This window comes from Schistocerca cancellata, chromosome 9 (genome assembly GCF_023864275.1).
Source record: "Schistocerca cancellata isolate TAMUIC-IGC-003103 chromosome 9, iqSchCanc2.1, whole genome shotgun sequence".
In the NCBI taxonomy this organism is placed as follows: domain Eukaryota; kingdom Metazoa; phylum Arthropoda; class Insecta; order Orthoptera; family Acrididae; genus Schistocerca; species Schistocerca cancellata.
Window position 1 is genome coordinate 167,740,923 of NC_064634.1, and position 13,474 is coordinate 167,754,396.

A 13,474-nucleotide genomic window follows, 5' to 3' on the forward strand; every position below is an offset into this window, starting at 1 on the left:
GATCGGCAAAGATCAAGACTAGTGAAGGATATCAAAAATAAGAATGCTGGGCTTCTGGCTTATCAATGCATAATTCACCAGGCAGTCCATTGTGGAAAACATTGTGTCACGCTGAAAGAAGTAATGAACAGGTTGATTAAGTTGATTAATTTTATGAAATCTCTTTCTGTTCAGCACAGACAATTCAAAGAGTTTTTTTCTCAGTGTGATTTGGCGCATTGTGACTTAATGCGGTACAACAACGTTCGTTGGCTAAGTAAATGTCAAGTGATTTATTTTGGCAAATAAAAGAAGACGTAACGTCTTTATAAGAAAACATGATGTATTCACAAGAAGCAAGATGCCATTTGGAGTTCCTAAAAAACGAAAGCAGTACGTTAGCTGTGGCTTTCTTGAAAGACATGCTGAAACATTTAAGTGAGCTCAATACAGGGCTACAAGGAAATGGGAAATTAATATGGGATCTGATACAAAGTTTTTCTTCTTCCCGTCGCAAGCTGAATTTCTTTGAAAAAGACAGTGCAAGTCAAGATTTTTTCATTTTCCAACAATTTTTGAATAGAAAAATAATTCTGGAATAGTCACCTCAACATTCTCCATTTTTATGTCAGATTTTAACAAGTAATTTGCAGCAAGATTCCAAGACTTTTCAGAGACAGAGAAGCTGTCGTGACTCTTAAAATCGCCTGATGAAATTTCTCCAGCAGCAAAATGGACGGATGTGGCTGCGAAGTTGTTCTGCCTTTCAAAGCCTTTAGTCAGAGGAAAATAATAAATCTGCACGAAAACATTTCCTTGCAAACGTATAAAACTGCATCCCTTATAGAATTTTGGAGTAAACATGTCCCAGAAAATATGAAAATTCCAATAAATTAGCCACATACCTGGCTACTATGATTGGCTCCACATATATTTGTGAAATTCCAGTTTCAAAAATGAATTTTTTGAAGAACAAGTATCGCTCAAGACTAACGGCCGCCCACCTTGAAGAGACTATTCGCATAAGCTGCTCCTCACATGAACCTAACTTTAAAGAATTGGCTCGAGAGTGCATATGTAATTTCTTCCATTGATTTTGTAATACTGATATGCCTATCTTTTATATATCATATTTTGTGAGTGAGCACATTTTTGTATTTGAAAATAAAAATAAAAAGTAGTTAAGAATATAAGTTTTTTCTTAACTTTTTAATACCCAATATGCCTATCTATTGTATTTCATATTAGTTTGAGAGTGAAAATTAAAATAAGAAATTAATAATGCGTCCAAACAGAACCAAAGTGGTGTTATTCTCTTCCTGGCTGCCGAAGGACAAACACCGGCCGGTAAACATCCATCGGAGAATTAAGAAAACACCGGTAATCACCCACCGGAGAATGAAGAACGTGTATGGGCATGTTTGTTGAAAACCAACCTTGTGGAATGGTGCGACAAGGGGTGCCGCTGTTTCATGATAGAGCACGTCCCTACAGCGATATGAAGTCGTAACGCAGAAGTTACGCCAACTCGCGTGGGCGACAATCGAGCACCCGCACCATAGTCCTGATCTCTACCTAGGCGGTTTTGCGCCTTTGGTCCCTTAAAAACGGCCCTGAAGGGTCGACGACTCCTATTGTACGATGATGTGCAGCAGACAGTTACAGGCATCTTCACGTATCAGGACACGGTAATTTACCAAACGGCGATTTTACCTGATTGGTATACCAATTCTGAACTGTACGGCATTCGAACGTAAACGTTTTGATCGCCTCTTGTATAGTGGAGAATTGTCTGAAAACTAAATGTAGAAATGTTCAGTAGGACGACAAATTTTCAGAATGTTGCATATATTACAAACTTGCTTTAAATGTTCAGAAACGTAAAACTATGCACTCCACAAAACAAAAAACATAATATCCTGTGTGTGTGTGTGTGTGTTTGTGTGTGTGTGTGTGTTTGTGTGTGTGTGTGTGTGTGTGTGTGTGTGTGTGTGTGTGTGTGTGTGTACTGAACTGGGGACCTAGGAACGACGGAGAGGCTTCGTCCCACTGTAGCCCTCAGTGGTTCAGAACAGGCCACAGCAGTCAACCCGCCCCACCGCCGTCCCACATCGAACCCAGGGTTATTGTGCGGTTCGGTCCCCAGAGGACCCCCTCGGGAACGTCTCGTACCAGACGAGTGTAACCCCAAAACTTTGCACGGTAGAGGCCGCGCGGGATTAGCCGAGCAATATAAGGCGCTGCAGTCATGGACTACGCGGCTGGTCCCGGCGGAGGTTCGAGTCCTCCCTCGGGCATGGGTGTGTGTGCTTGTCCTTAGGATAATTTAGGTTAAGTAGTGTGTAAGCTTAGGGGCTGATTACCTTAGCAGTTGAGTGCCATAAGATGTCACACACATTTGACCATTTTTTTGCATGGTAGAGTAATTATGGTGTACGCGTACGTGGAGACAGTGTTCGCGCAGCAGTCGTCGACACAGTGTAACACAGGGGAACAAGCCCGCATTCGCCGAGGCAGATGGAAAACCGCCTTCAAAACCATCTACAGCAGGGGCGGGCAGGAATCCTGCACATGTGCGGTGCACTTGCACGCGTGCAGTTAACAGGTGTTCTGCGTGCACACAGGGGCAAGCTGGCCACCCACTTACCTCCCCTCCCCACCATACCTTCTGTCCTCTCCTTCCTCTGTAATGCGTTTTGTTTTTCTAGCTTGCTTTATTAGATGATGGAATAAGGTTAGCAGGAGTGCTTGAAATAAATCATGGTTTGAAAGAGTACCTATTAACTACGATACGTTTTATTTAATTATCACAGGTGGAGTTTACAATACGTTTAATATCCGGAACAAAATTTCTGCATACAGACAAACGCCAACACTTACGTGAATTTTCATCACTTATGTTTGCTCTTAACCGAGGCTTATTAATTCAGCAAATGGTTTTCCCAGCTCTCACTATATTAAGCGCAATTTCATAGCTTGCGCGTACCGCTGGGCTATTATTGTTATCGTCCTGAAAAATTGAAAACAGTGCTCCATAAAATGTTAAATCAGTTAGATGAGAGACATGACGAGAGAAAGTCGCAGATCTCTCGTGACAACGGCAACTAGGACAGATGCATCTAATATCGTCAGGTCGCTCTTCTTAAGCTCAGTCAATTTCCCCATCCACTCAGAATCTGACAATAAATTGTACTCGTCCTTGTGAAATTTTTATAATGGCCTTCAATACTAAACTTCCGCTGACCAGCGAGAATACTGCCACATATTCAACATTTCGAATTTTCACGTTTTTGCACGAAGAAAAAATGATTCTCCCATTACTTTTTAAAAGATAGCAAATCTCCACGTCTCCGTTTCCTTGATTCACTCTGCATTTTCCGGTTCTCGAAATACAACGTTCACTACGTAGTGGTCGCTTCGCATCAACGTCCGCGGCTTAGCCTGGTACTACACTGCCGCAACCTGCCGGCTGTCGCCACTGCCCCATTCGACGATTGCACGCGAGCAGCACACGTGCAGCGCTGTGCGCTCACGAGCCGCGTGCAACGTTTGCCCGCCCCTGATCTACAGGCTGGCCGGCACACCGGACCTCGACACTAATCCGCCGGGCGGATTCGTGCCGGGGACCGACACGCCTTCCCGCTCGGGAAGCAGCGCGTTATACCGCGCGGCTAGCCGGGCTAACATCCTATGACTACAATATCAATGAGTCACTGTAGGCATTGGTCAACTCATACAAATACCTGGATGTAACTCTTTTTATGGATATGGAATGCAAAGGTCACATAGGCTCAGTCATAGGTAAAGAAGGTGACAGTTTGATACATTGATAGAATACTGGAGAAATGCAATGAGTCTACAAACGAGGCTGCCTACGAAACACACGTGTGACACATCCTAGAATATTGCTCAAGTGTGAGGGACCAGCACCAAATAGGACTAACAGGGGATACTGAAAGTATACAAAGAAAGGCAGCGCATATGGTCATAGATTTCTCTGGCCGTTGTTGAGCGTCACGGAAACTCTAAAAAACTGAAATGGGTTGAAGATAGATACAAACTATACCTTGCAAGCCTACTTACAAAATTTCAAGAAGCAGCTCTAAGTGACGAATCTAGGAATATACCGCAACCCCCGATGTATCGCTCTCATAGGGATGGCAAAGAAAGATTAGAGTGGTAACAGCACGTACAGAGGCGTTTAAACAATCATCCTTCTCGCACTCCATGCACGAATGGAACGGGAAGAAGCCCTAATGACAGGTAAAATGGAAAGTACCCACAGGCACGGGTTTTACAGTGGTCTGCAGAGTGTGGCTGTAGGTGTAGAAACGTGTTCATGCGGAAAACACACACTTACTCGCAGGATGTATGATTATCAGGCTGTTAACAGCAGTGAGAAAGCATTTTAGTGTTATCCTTACACGGTCAACTACTACCTGCGTTGTAGCGCACTTATAACGCAGAACAATAACACCCAGACGATAAACGCTGGTGGGGTGACGTACCTCACTGCGATAAACCAGGCAGTGCGAGGAGTACATTGCCAGCTCTTGTCCTTGACACGATAACAAAACTCGAACGTTAAGTCCTGAACTAGGACTTTCAGCGGCGTCTCACTTTTCGCCCTCTCTCCGCCATGGACACAACGACATCAGTGACTTTCAGGTGAGTTCCAGAAGTGTATGCAACAATCAAAATTTTACAGCAGACACTATCGGTAGCAGCGTACCCTAAAATTTCATAATTAACTCCCTCCACAGCGTTAATGGTAAGATAAAGATCAGTTATAAGAAGGATTGAGCCTTACAGCATAGTTTTCTGTGATACCACAAGAGGCAGATTAAGCTGCCTAATCGCAAAGGATTTTCTTCCTCCCCATACAATGTTCCCTGCCTGGTTTCAATCTGGCCTGCGGAAAGAATTCGCATAGTTACTTCTAATTGTTTGTCGACTGGGATTGCTTGCCTTATTGGCGTATTTTGTTGTTTTGTTCTTTCTCATGTCAACATGAGTAAATAATTCTTGTCCGTTATAGACGTATTAGAATACTGCAACTGCTGAAACGGAAGATAATTTATAATGAATTAGCTGCAACCAGTTGCTTTTATAGACGTTCATTTTTCCATTATGTCGTTTCAAGATGCCTGACAACCCTTTGCATATTGTAAGTAGGCTGTTTAGGTTTTTACTTTGGTAATGCGTAGTGCTGTGTTTGAAAATAGCGGACTGTGCTATGTGCAGTCTGTGGGTAGTTGGACACATTGTTGGAATATTCGCTAGTGTAGTGTTGGGTAGTTGGATGTGAACAGCGCGTAGTGTTGTGCAGTTGGAGGTGAGCAGCCAGCAGTGGTGGATGTGGAGAGAGAGATGCAAGAGTTTTGAGAGGTTACTATAAGCGGACGATCTGGACGTGTGTCCGCCAGAAAAAGGAAATTTGTAAAGATGGTTGTCATGAATTGACAGATATATATATGATGACTTTTGAAAATTATAAAGGTGAATACAGTGTTTGTTCTCTATCAAAATCTTTCATTTGCTAACTATGCCTATCAGTAGTTAGTGCCTTCAGTAGTTAGAATCTTTTATTTAGTACTGTATTGCAATAGTTCGAGTAACGAAGATTTTTGTGAGGTAAGTGATTCATATAAGGTATAGATTATTGTTCGTCAGGGTCATTCTTTTGTAGGGATTATTGAAAGTCAGATTGCGTTGCGCTAAAATATTGTGTCAGTTTAGTGTGTGAGATCTTATGGGACTTAACTGCTAAGGTCATCAGTCCCTAAGCTTACTTAACCTAAATTATCCTAAGGACAAACACACACACCCATGCCCGAGGGAGGACTCGAACCTCCGCCGGGACCAGCCGCACAGTCCATGACTGCAGCGCCTTAGACCGCACGGATAAACTCGCGCGGCGTCAGTTAGTGATGATCAGAATAACTAAAGAGAGAACTGTCTGAGCACGTTCAATTTTGCTCAGCTGTTTGAAAATCAACTAAAGTAAGACTTTGTCCAGCACTGTCATTCTTAATTTTCAAAGGAGAAGTTTCAATATGAAGATGAGATGAACATAAAATGAATGAACTCTCAAAAACGCGTGTATTGAGGCATAATTTGTTGGCGTGATGTGTCGGGCAATGGGTGCCATTTATATCGGTGCGCTACCTCATAAACATTAACGTCAGGGGCACTATAGTTTAGACTATAGTTTAGCTGCCAGTGCGTCACTTGATTAAGCGGCTCGCGATAAGTACGCTGAACAGCCGGAGCATTATGACTACCTACCTAATAGCCGGCATGTCCACCTCTGGCACGGATAACAACGGCGACGCGTCGTGGCATTGAAAGAATGAGGCCATGGTAGATCTCTGGAGGGAGTTGGCACCACATCTGTACACATAAGTCACTTAATTCCCGTAAATTTCGGGGAGGGGAGCGATGAGCTCTGACGCCATGTTCAATCACATCCCATATGTGTTCGATCGGGTTCGGATTTGGCGAGTTGGAGGGCCAGTTGGAACTCAACAATGTGTTCCTCGAACCACTCCATCACACTCCTAGCCTGATGACACGGCGTATTATCATGTTGAAAAATGCCATGCTGTCGAGAAACATGATTGCCAGGAAGGGCTGTACATGGTCTGCAACCAACGTACGATACTCCTTGTCCGTCATGGTACCTTGTACGAGCTCCACTGGAGCAGTGGATGCCCACGTGAATGTTCCCCAGAGCATAACGGAGCCAGTTTGTCTCCATTCCGCAGTACAGGTGTCAAGAAGCTGTTCCTCTGGAAGGCGACGGATTCGCTTCCTCCCATTATCATGATGAGTAAGTATTAGGATTCATCAGACCATGCAACGCTCTGACACTGCACCAACGTCCAGTGCCAATGGTCACGTGCCAATTCCAGTCGCAGTTGCCACTGTCGTGGTGTTAACATTAGCACACGCATGGGTCGTCGGCTGCAGTGGCCTATCGTTGGGAGTATTCGTGCAGTGTGTGCTCAGACACACTTGCACTCTGCCAATCATTGAAGTCTTATGCTAATCCACCACAGTTCGCGTCCGCAGCTCGTGGTCTGGTGGCTAGCGTTGCTACCTCTGGATCAAGGGGTCCCGGGTTCGATTCCCGGCCGGCTTGGGGGTTAACTCTGTCTGGTAAATGGGAGTTTGTGTTGTCCTCATCATTTGTGACAGTGGCTAGATCTGACTATGAAAAAAAATGGACTGTGGAAAACTTGGGACTCTGTACCACTCACCACGTGTTGTAGACACTCACTACAGCTCTCCTAGAACACCCTAAAAATCGTGCAGTTTCCGAAATACTCATGCCGAGTCTCTGGGCCATTGCAATCTGCCCTCAGTCAAACTCAGAAGGATCGCGCGCCTTCCCCATTCCAAACACGGACAGCACACAAACTGCTACTAAACGCACCGTGCTTGTGTCTGACTAACAGTTATACTTCGCCAGGTAACGCTGCTATTGCCTGGACGAGTTTATATCGGTTTATATCGATGTTAATAGATCGGTGGTCATAATGTTCTGGCAGATCAACGTATGTGAATAAAGCCCACTGGCTGTCTATGCTTTTCCAAAAGGCAGGTGACTGTAACTGTCGTTGATGCTGTATAGTGTGTGTCTTGTTTGTGTTGGATGATGATGAGAGAAGGTACACGTTGGCCGTACGACCATATAGCCCACTACTCTTCGACAGCGCCACAGGGGACGCCCATCTTAAACGAGTTCATCCGACAAATGGATCACCGTCGACTAAGCCACATTCGCTCACTTAGTGAGACACTGTGGGAAGGTGTGGAATTTAATCCAGGCCAACGCCGCCGTCTGGAGATTAGGAACTCTGCACCACCACCCCTGCTCCCACCGTAGGCTAAACACTGGCGATGAGTTTCTTCCACCAAGCGGGTTCGCACCGATTACCGCAGGGTCCAGCACCTATGCCCAACCATCCGTTAGTGACTTCGGATATGGAAGCGGGTGTCAATTTTAAGTTATTATGCGAGTTAATAAATATTTATTTTCACCAATTCTGAAATAACATTTTTTGGAAGACGTCTCACGAGGAATGGTCAGTTTTTAGAGATATGACAGAAACGACCATTCGAAGCAAAAAAAGTCTTGTATACAGAAGCTCTAAAATGCACGGCATAAGAGATATGACCATTTCTTCATCTTCGATACTGTGAAACAATCTCTTGTACTGGAAGCTCTTTGCTTTCCATATTTTGAGAGTAGGAAGTATAGACCAAAACAAGAAAAAATCGTCTAGTAAACATCGGCTCTAAAATGCATGCCCTAAGAGTCGTGAGAACTTGTTCAGTAGGAGAGATGTGTTTCACAGTAGCAAAGACGAACAAGTGCTCATAGCTCTTAACCAATGCACTTCAGATCCCTTATTTACTGGACTTTTTGTTTTGGTGCATACTACTACCTCTCAAAATATGGAAAGCAAAGAGCTTGCAATAGAAGAGATTTGTTTCACAGTATCGAAGACGAAGGAGTACTCAAACTCTTAATGTACGCATTTTAGAGCCCATGGTTACTAGACTTCTTTGCTTCGACTGATAGTTCCTGTCATATCTCTGGATATTGACTAGCCCTCCCGGAACACCCAATGCGTTTCAGATAATGTGGTTTTCTGTGTAGCTTATAAAACAATAACTGAAACCAGTAGGCTTATTTATTTATATAGGTAAACATAAGGTAAATTACTCTTTCTGTTGAGTATTCAACGTCGATTATTTAGTTATTTTTAAGATAATTAAAACAATGGGTTAAACAGGACATTAGTTTTTTCTATCGTGTATCACAATACTTACCGACCTTCCTAAGACTATTACCCGTGAGTGAATCAGATATAAGCTAGGAATCCACCTCTCCCCACCATCACCAACATTAGCGCCCAACTAAACTTAGAGTTAAAGAATGTTTTCTTTCGACACTTTTATTTTTAAAATGACGAAATCTAAATGATATTTAGTTTTTGTAGGTATTTTATTAAACCATGAACTAATGGGCCAATGTGGGAACTGCTACTGCTAACTTCTACTAACCATTTTCGTAGAATAATGAATCATTTGTCAGCGTATCGCGAGTGCTACCTACTCCTTCTCAGGAAACAAAGCTAACTGTCCGCATCGTTATAAAGATGCTTCGTTTGTACCACTCCTCTCCCTAGCGACACTTGCTTCACGCACACCCTTCACTCTAAAATCAGCCACGTTGAAATGTGTCCAGTACAGTTAATATCTTTAAATCACTTGAGTGCTGGACTCCTTACTTCTGAAATAGCAGAAATTTAAAGACTTCAGGCTGTCAGTGTTTTATGTCTGACCATTTCCATTAATAATTACAGTAATAATAATAACAACATAATGGTAGTTATACACTGAAGAGCGAAAGAAACTAGTACACCTACCTAATATCGTGTAGGGTCCCCCAAGCAAGCAGAAGTGCCGCGACACGACGTGGCATGGACTCGACTAATGTCTGAAGCAGTGCTCGAAGGAATTGACACCAATAATCCTGTAGGGTTGTCCATAAATCCGTAAGTGTACGAGAGGGATGGAGATCTCTTCTGAACGGCACGCAGCAAGCCACACAGATTTGCTCAACAATGTTCATGTCTGGGGAGTTTGGTGGCCAGCGGAAGTGTTTAAACTAAGAAGAGTGTTACTAGAGCCACTCTGTGGCACTATTGTCCTTCTGGGATTTCCCAAGTCCGTCGGAGTGCACAATGGACCTGAATGGATGCAGGTGATCAGACGTGTCACCTGTCAGAGTCGTATCTAGACGTATCAGGGATACTGTATCACTCCAACTGCACACACCCCACGCCATTACAGGACCTCCACCAGCTTGAGCAGTCCGCTGCTGACGTGCAGGGTCCATGTCTCCATACTCGATACAATTTGAAACGAGACTCGTCCGACCAGGCAACACGTTTCCAGTCATCAACAGTCCAATGTCAGTGTTGACGGTCCAGGCGAGGCGTAAAGCTTTGTGTCGTGCTGTGATCAAGGGTACACGAGTGGGCCTTCGGCTCCGAAAGCCCGTATCAATGATGTTTCGTTGAATGGTTCGGACGCTGACACTTGTTGATGGGCCAGCTTTGAAGTCTGCAACAATTTTCGGAACGGTTGCACTTCTGTCACGTTCAACGTTTCTCTTTTGTCGTCTTTGGTCCCGTTCTTGCAGGACCTTTTTACGGCCGCGGCGATGTCGGAGGTTTGATGTTTTACCCGATTCCTGATGTTCACGGTAAATGGTCACACGGGAAAATCCAGACTTCATCGCTACCTCGGAGATGCTGTGTCCAATTGCTCATGCGCCGACTGTAGCACCACGTTTAAACTCACTTAAATCTTGATAACCTGCCATTGTACACAGCAGTAAGCAATCTAACAACTGCTTCAATGTTATACTGTGTACACTCTCCAGCAGTATAATATCCATTACACAAGACACTTGTGCTGTGACTCTGAATTAGATTTTTATTATTGCGAAGTGAATAACGAATCTAATTCTGGCCTATTATGGGAACTAACCCCAAATCGGAGTAAGAATTTCCACGGAGCATTTAAGAGTATGTGATGTATACGTCTCATTTTTACTTTCATAAATACATGATACAAAGTACCAAGTATGTGGTTCAAACGGTTCAAATGGCTCTGAGCACTATGGGGCTTAACATCTGTGGTCATCAGTCCCCTAGAACTTAGGACTACTTAAACCTAACTAACCTAAGGACATCACACACATCCATGCCCGAGGCAGGATTCGAACCTGCGACCGTAGCAGTCGCGCGGTTCCGGACTGCGCGCCTACAACCGCTAGACCACCGCGGCCGGCCAAGTATGTGGGTAGAAGACTATTTGAGGACGACGTTGTTCATATATTAGTTTCACAATTAGTAGCTTTCACCCCACGGTGTCACGTGTTAATCCCAGCAAGTTAAAAACAGTGATAATAGTAATAACAATGATCTTTTAAAAATAATTTAGTTTCTTAACTGAAACAGAACTGAACCCTTTTGTTTTCATTCCTCAGAAAATTTCATTTTGCCCCTCAGGGAGATAATAACCCGCCAGATTGGGACCCACTGACTTGCCCCTCTAAATACCGCACGGCGGCAGAGTGTGCCGCAACCCAAGTGTTACCGGAAGTACGTGCAGTGCTTGGTCTGCTCACTTTCTAGTTATAGGAATTCCGACATTCGCCCTTTCCCCGAGTATTGCACGTGTCTGTCTCCTGTTTCCTTGTATAATCAGTGAGAAACTATCCGTTCAACTGAAAACATCGCACAACCGACACTCCAAACCGCGCGCAGTCAGTCGAGTACGTATTTATTTTGACGTGTCTCCCTTTGCTTTGACCGTTTTTTGTGCTAACCGTCACTGCATATCGCGATAAGTGCAATGCACATAATTACGTCGATGGGCCCTTTTGCTTTTCTAGGAATAGGGACAATACACATGATGAAGTTAGACCTCAAATACACTCCTGGAAATGGAAAAAAGAACACATTGACACCGGTGTGTCAGACCCACCATACTTGCTCCGGACACTGCGAGAGGGCTGTACAAGCAATGATCACACGCACGGCACAGCGGACACACCAGGAACCGCGGTGTTGGCCGTCGAATGGCGCTAGCTGCGCAGCAGTTGTGCACCGCTGCCGTCAGTGTCAGCCAGTTTGCCGTGGCATACGGAGCTCCATCGCAGTCTTTAACACTGGTAGCATGCCGCGACAGCGTGGACGTGAACCGTATGTGCAGTTGACGGACTTTGAGCGAGGGCGTATAGTGGGCATGCGGAAGGCCGGGTGGACGTACCGCTGAATTGCTCAACACGTGGGGCGTGAGGTCTCCACAGTACATCGATGTTGTCGCCAGTGGTCGGCGGAAGGTGCACGTGCCCGTCGACCTGGGACCGGACCGCAGCGACGCACGGATGCACGCCAAGACCGTAGGATCCTACGCAGTGCCGTAGGGGACCGCACCGCCACTTCCCAGCAAATTAGGGACACTGTTGCTCCTGGGGTATCGGCGAGGACCATTCGCAACCGTCTCCATGAAGCTGGGCTACGGTCCCGCACACCGTTAGGCCGTCTTCCGCTCACGCCCCAACATCGTGCAGCCCGCCTCCAGTGGTGTCGCGACAGGCGTGAATGGAGGGACGAATGGAGACGTGTCGTCTTCAGCGATGAGAGTCGCTTCTGCCTTGGTGCCAATGATGGTCGTATGCGTGTTTGGCGCCGTGCAGGTGAGCGCCACAATCAGGACTGCATACGACCGAGGCACACAGGGCCAACACCCGGCATCATGGTGTGGGGAGCGATCTCCTACACTGGCCGTACACCACTGGTGATCGTCGAGGGGACACTGAATAGTGCACGGTACATCCAAACCGTCATCGAACCCATCGTTCTACCATTCCTAGACCGCCAAGGGAACTTGCTGTTCCAACAGGACAATGCACGTCCGCATGTATCCCGTGCCACCCAACGTGCTCTAGAAGGTGTAAGTCAACTACCCTGGCCAGCAAGATCTCCGGATCTGTCCCCCATTGAGCATGTTTGGGACTGGATGAAGCGTCGTCTCACGCGGTCTGCACGTCCAGCACGAACGCTGGTCCAACTGAGGCGCCAGGTGGAAATGGCATGGCAAGCCGTTCCACAGGACTACATCCAGCATCTCTACGATCGTCTCCATGGGAGAATAGCAGCCTGCATTGCTGCGAAAGGTGGATATACACTGTACTAGTGCCGACATTGTGCATGCTCTGTTGCCTGTGTCTATGTGCCTGTGGTTCTGTCAGTGTGATCGTGTGATGTATCTGACCCCAGGAATGTGTCAATAAAGTTTCCCCTTCCTGGGACAATGAATTCACGGTGTTCTTATTTCAATTTCCAGGAGTGTACTTCGTGGGCTGCCTGAGGACGAAGACGAAGGGGTAGAGCCTCCATGCGATTTCACCAATGAAAGCGAACAATTCAGGGACGAACATTCCATTCCTTTAGATGATATTCAAGGCAATGATTACCGTTTTAACGGCGAAAAGATGGAGAGACACTTTGAACAAGCAATTCCTTATATCTATCGAATAAAACGAAATTAAAAAAAAAACATTATAAAAGTATCACCAGGCCCGAACAACGCGGGCAGAAATATTTCCTCGGAATTGGACGCCTTTATGAGATTCATTCCTACAAATATGAGTGACGATACTGTTCGTTACATAAAACTATATATTTCAGGGCAGAGATGTGCAATTCAGTATATGAAGGAAAGAGATTCTAGGTTTACATCTTCTTCGGAAATGAAAGTTCTTTCTTCTTATTCTTCATCGCTCTCAACACAGGTAGCCGCGCCAACACCCGAAGAGCTTGAAACGTAATTGTGCAGGGATGATGGCTTGCCGATCTGCGTTTTCCTATTACAGATTTATTATTTACGTACCGAGCAGCATCAA

At 45.3% G+C, this 13,474-nt stretch overlaps 1 protein-coding gene across 1 annotated transcript in view; it reads left to right on the plus strand.

Annotated features, from left to right (window-relative positions):
- Positions 1–4,550: 4,550 nt before the first annotated feature.
- The window catches only part of LOC126101264 (cubilin-like), a 45,092-nt gene continuing 36,168 nt past the window's right edge, over positions 4,551–13,474 (plus strand). Inside the window, exon 1 of the mRNA XM_049911951.1 lies at positions 4,551–4,647. Within this exon, the coding sequence (XP_049767908.1) occupies positions 4,619–4,647 (29 nt within the window). The 5' untranslated portion in view covers positions 4,551–4,618. The remainder of the gene's footprint in view (positions 4,648–13,474) is intronic.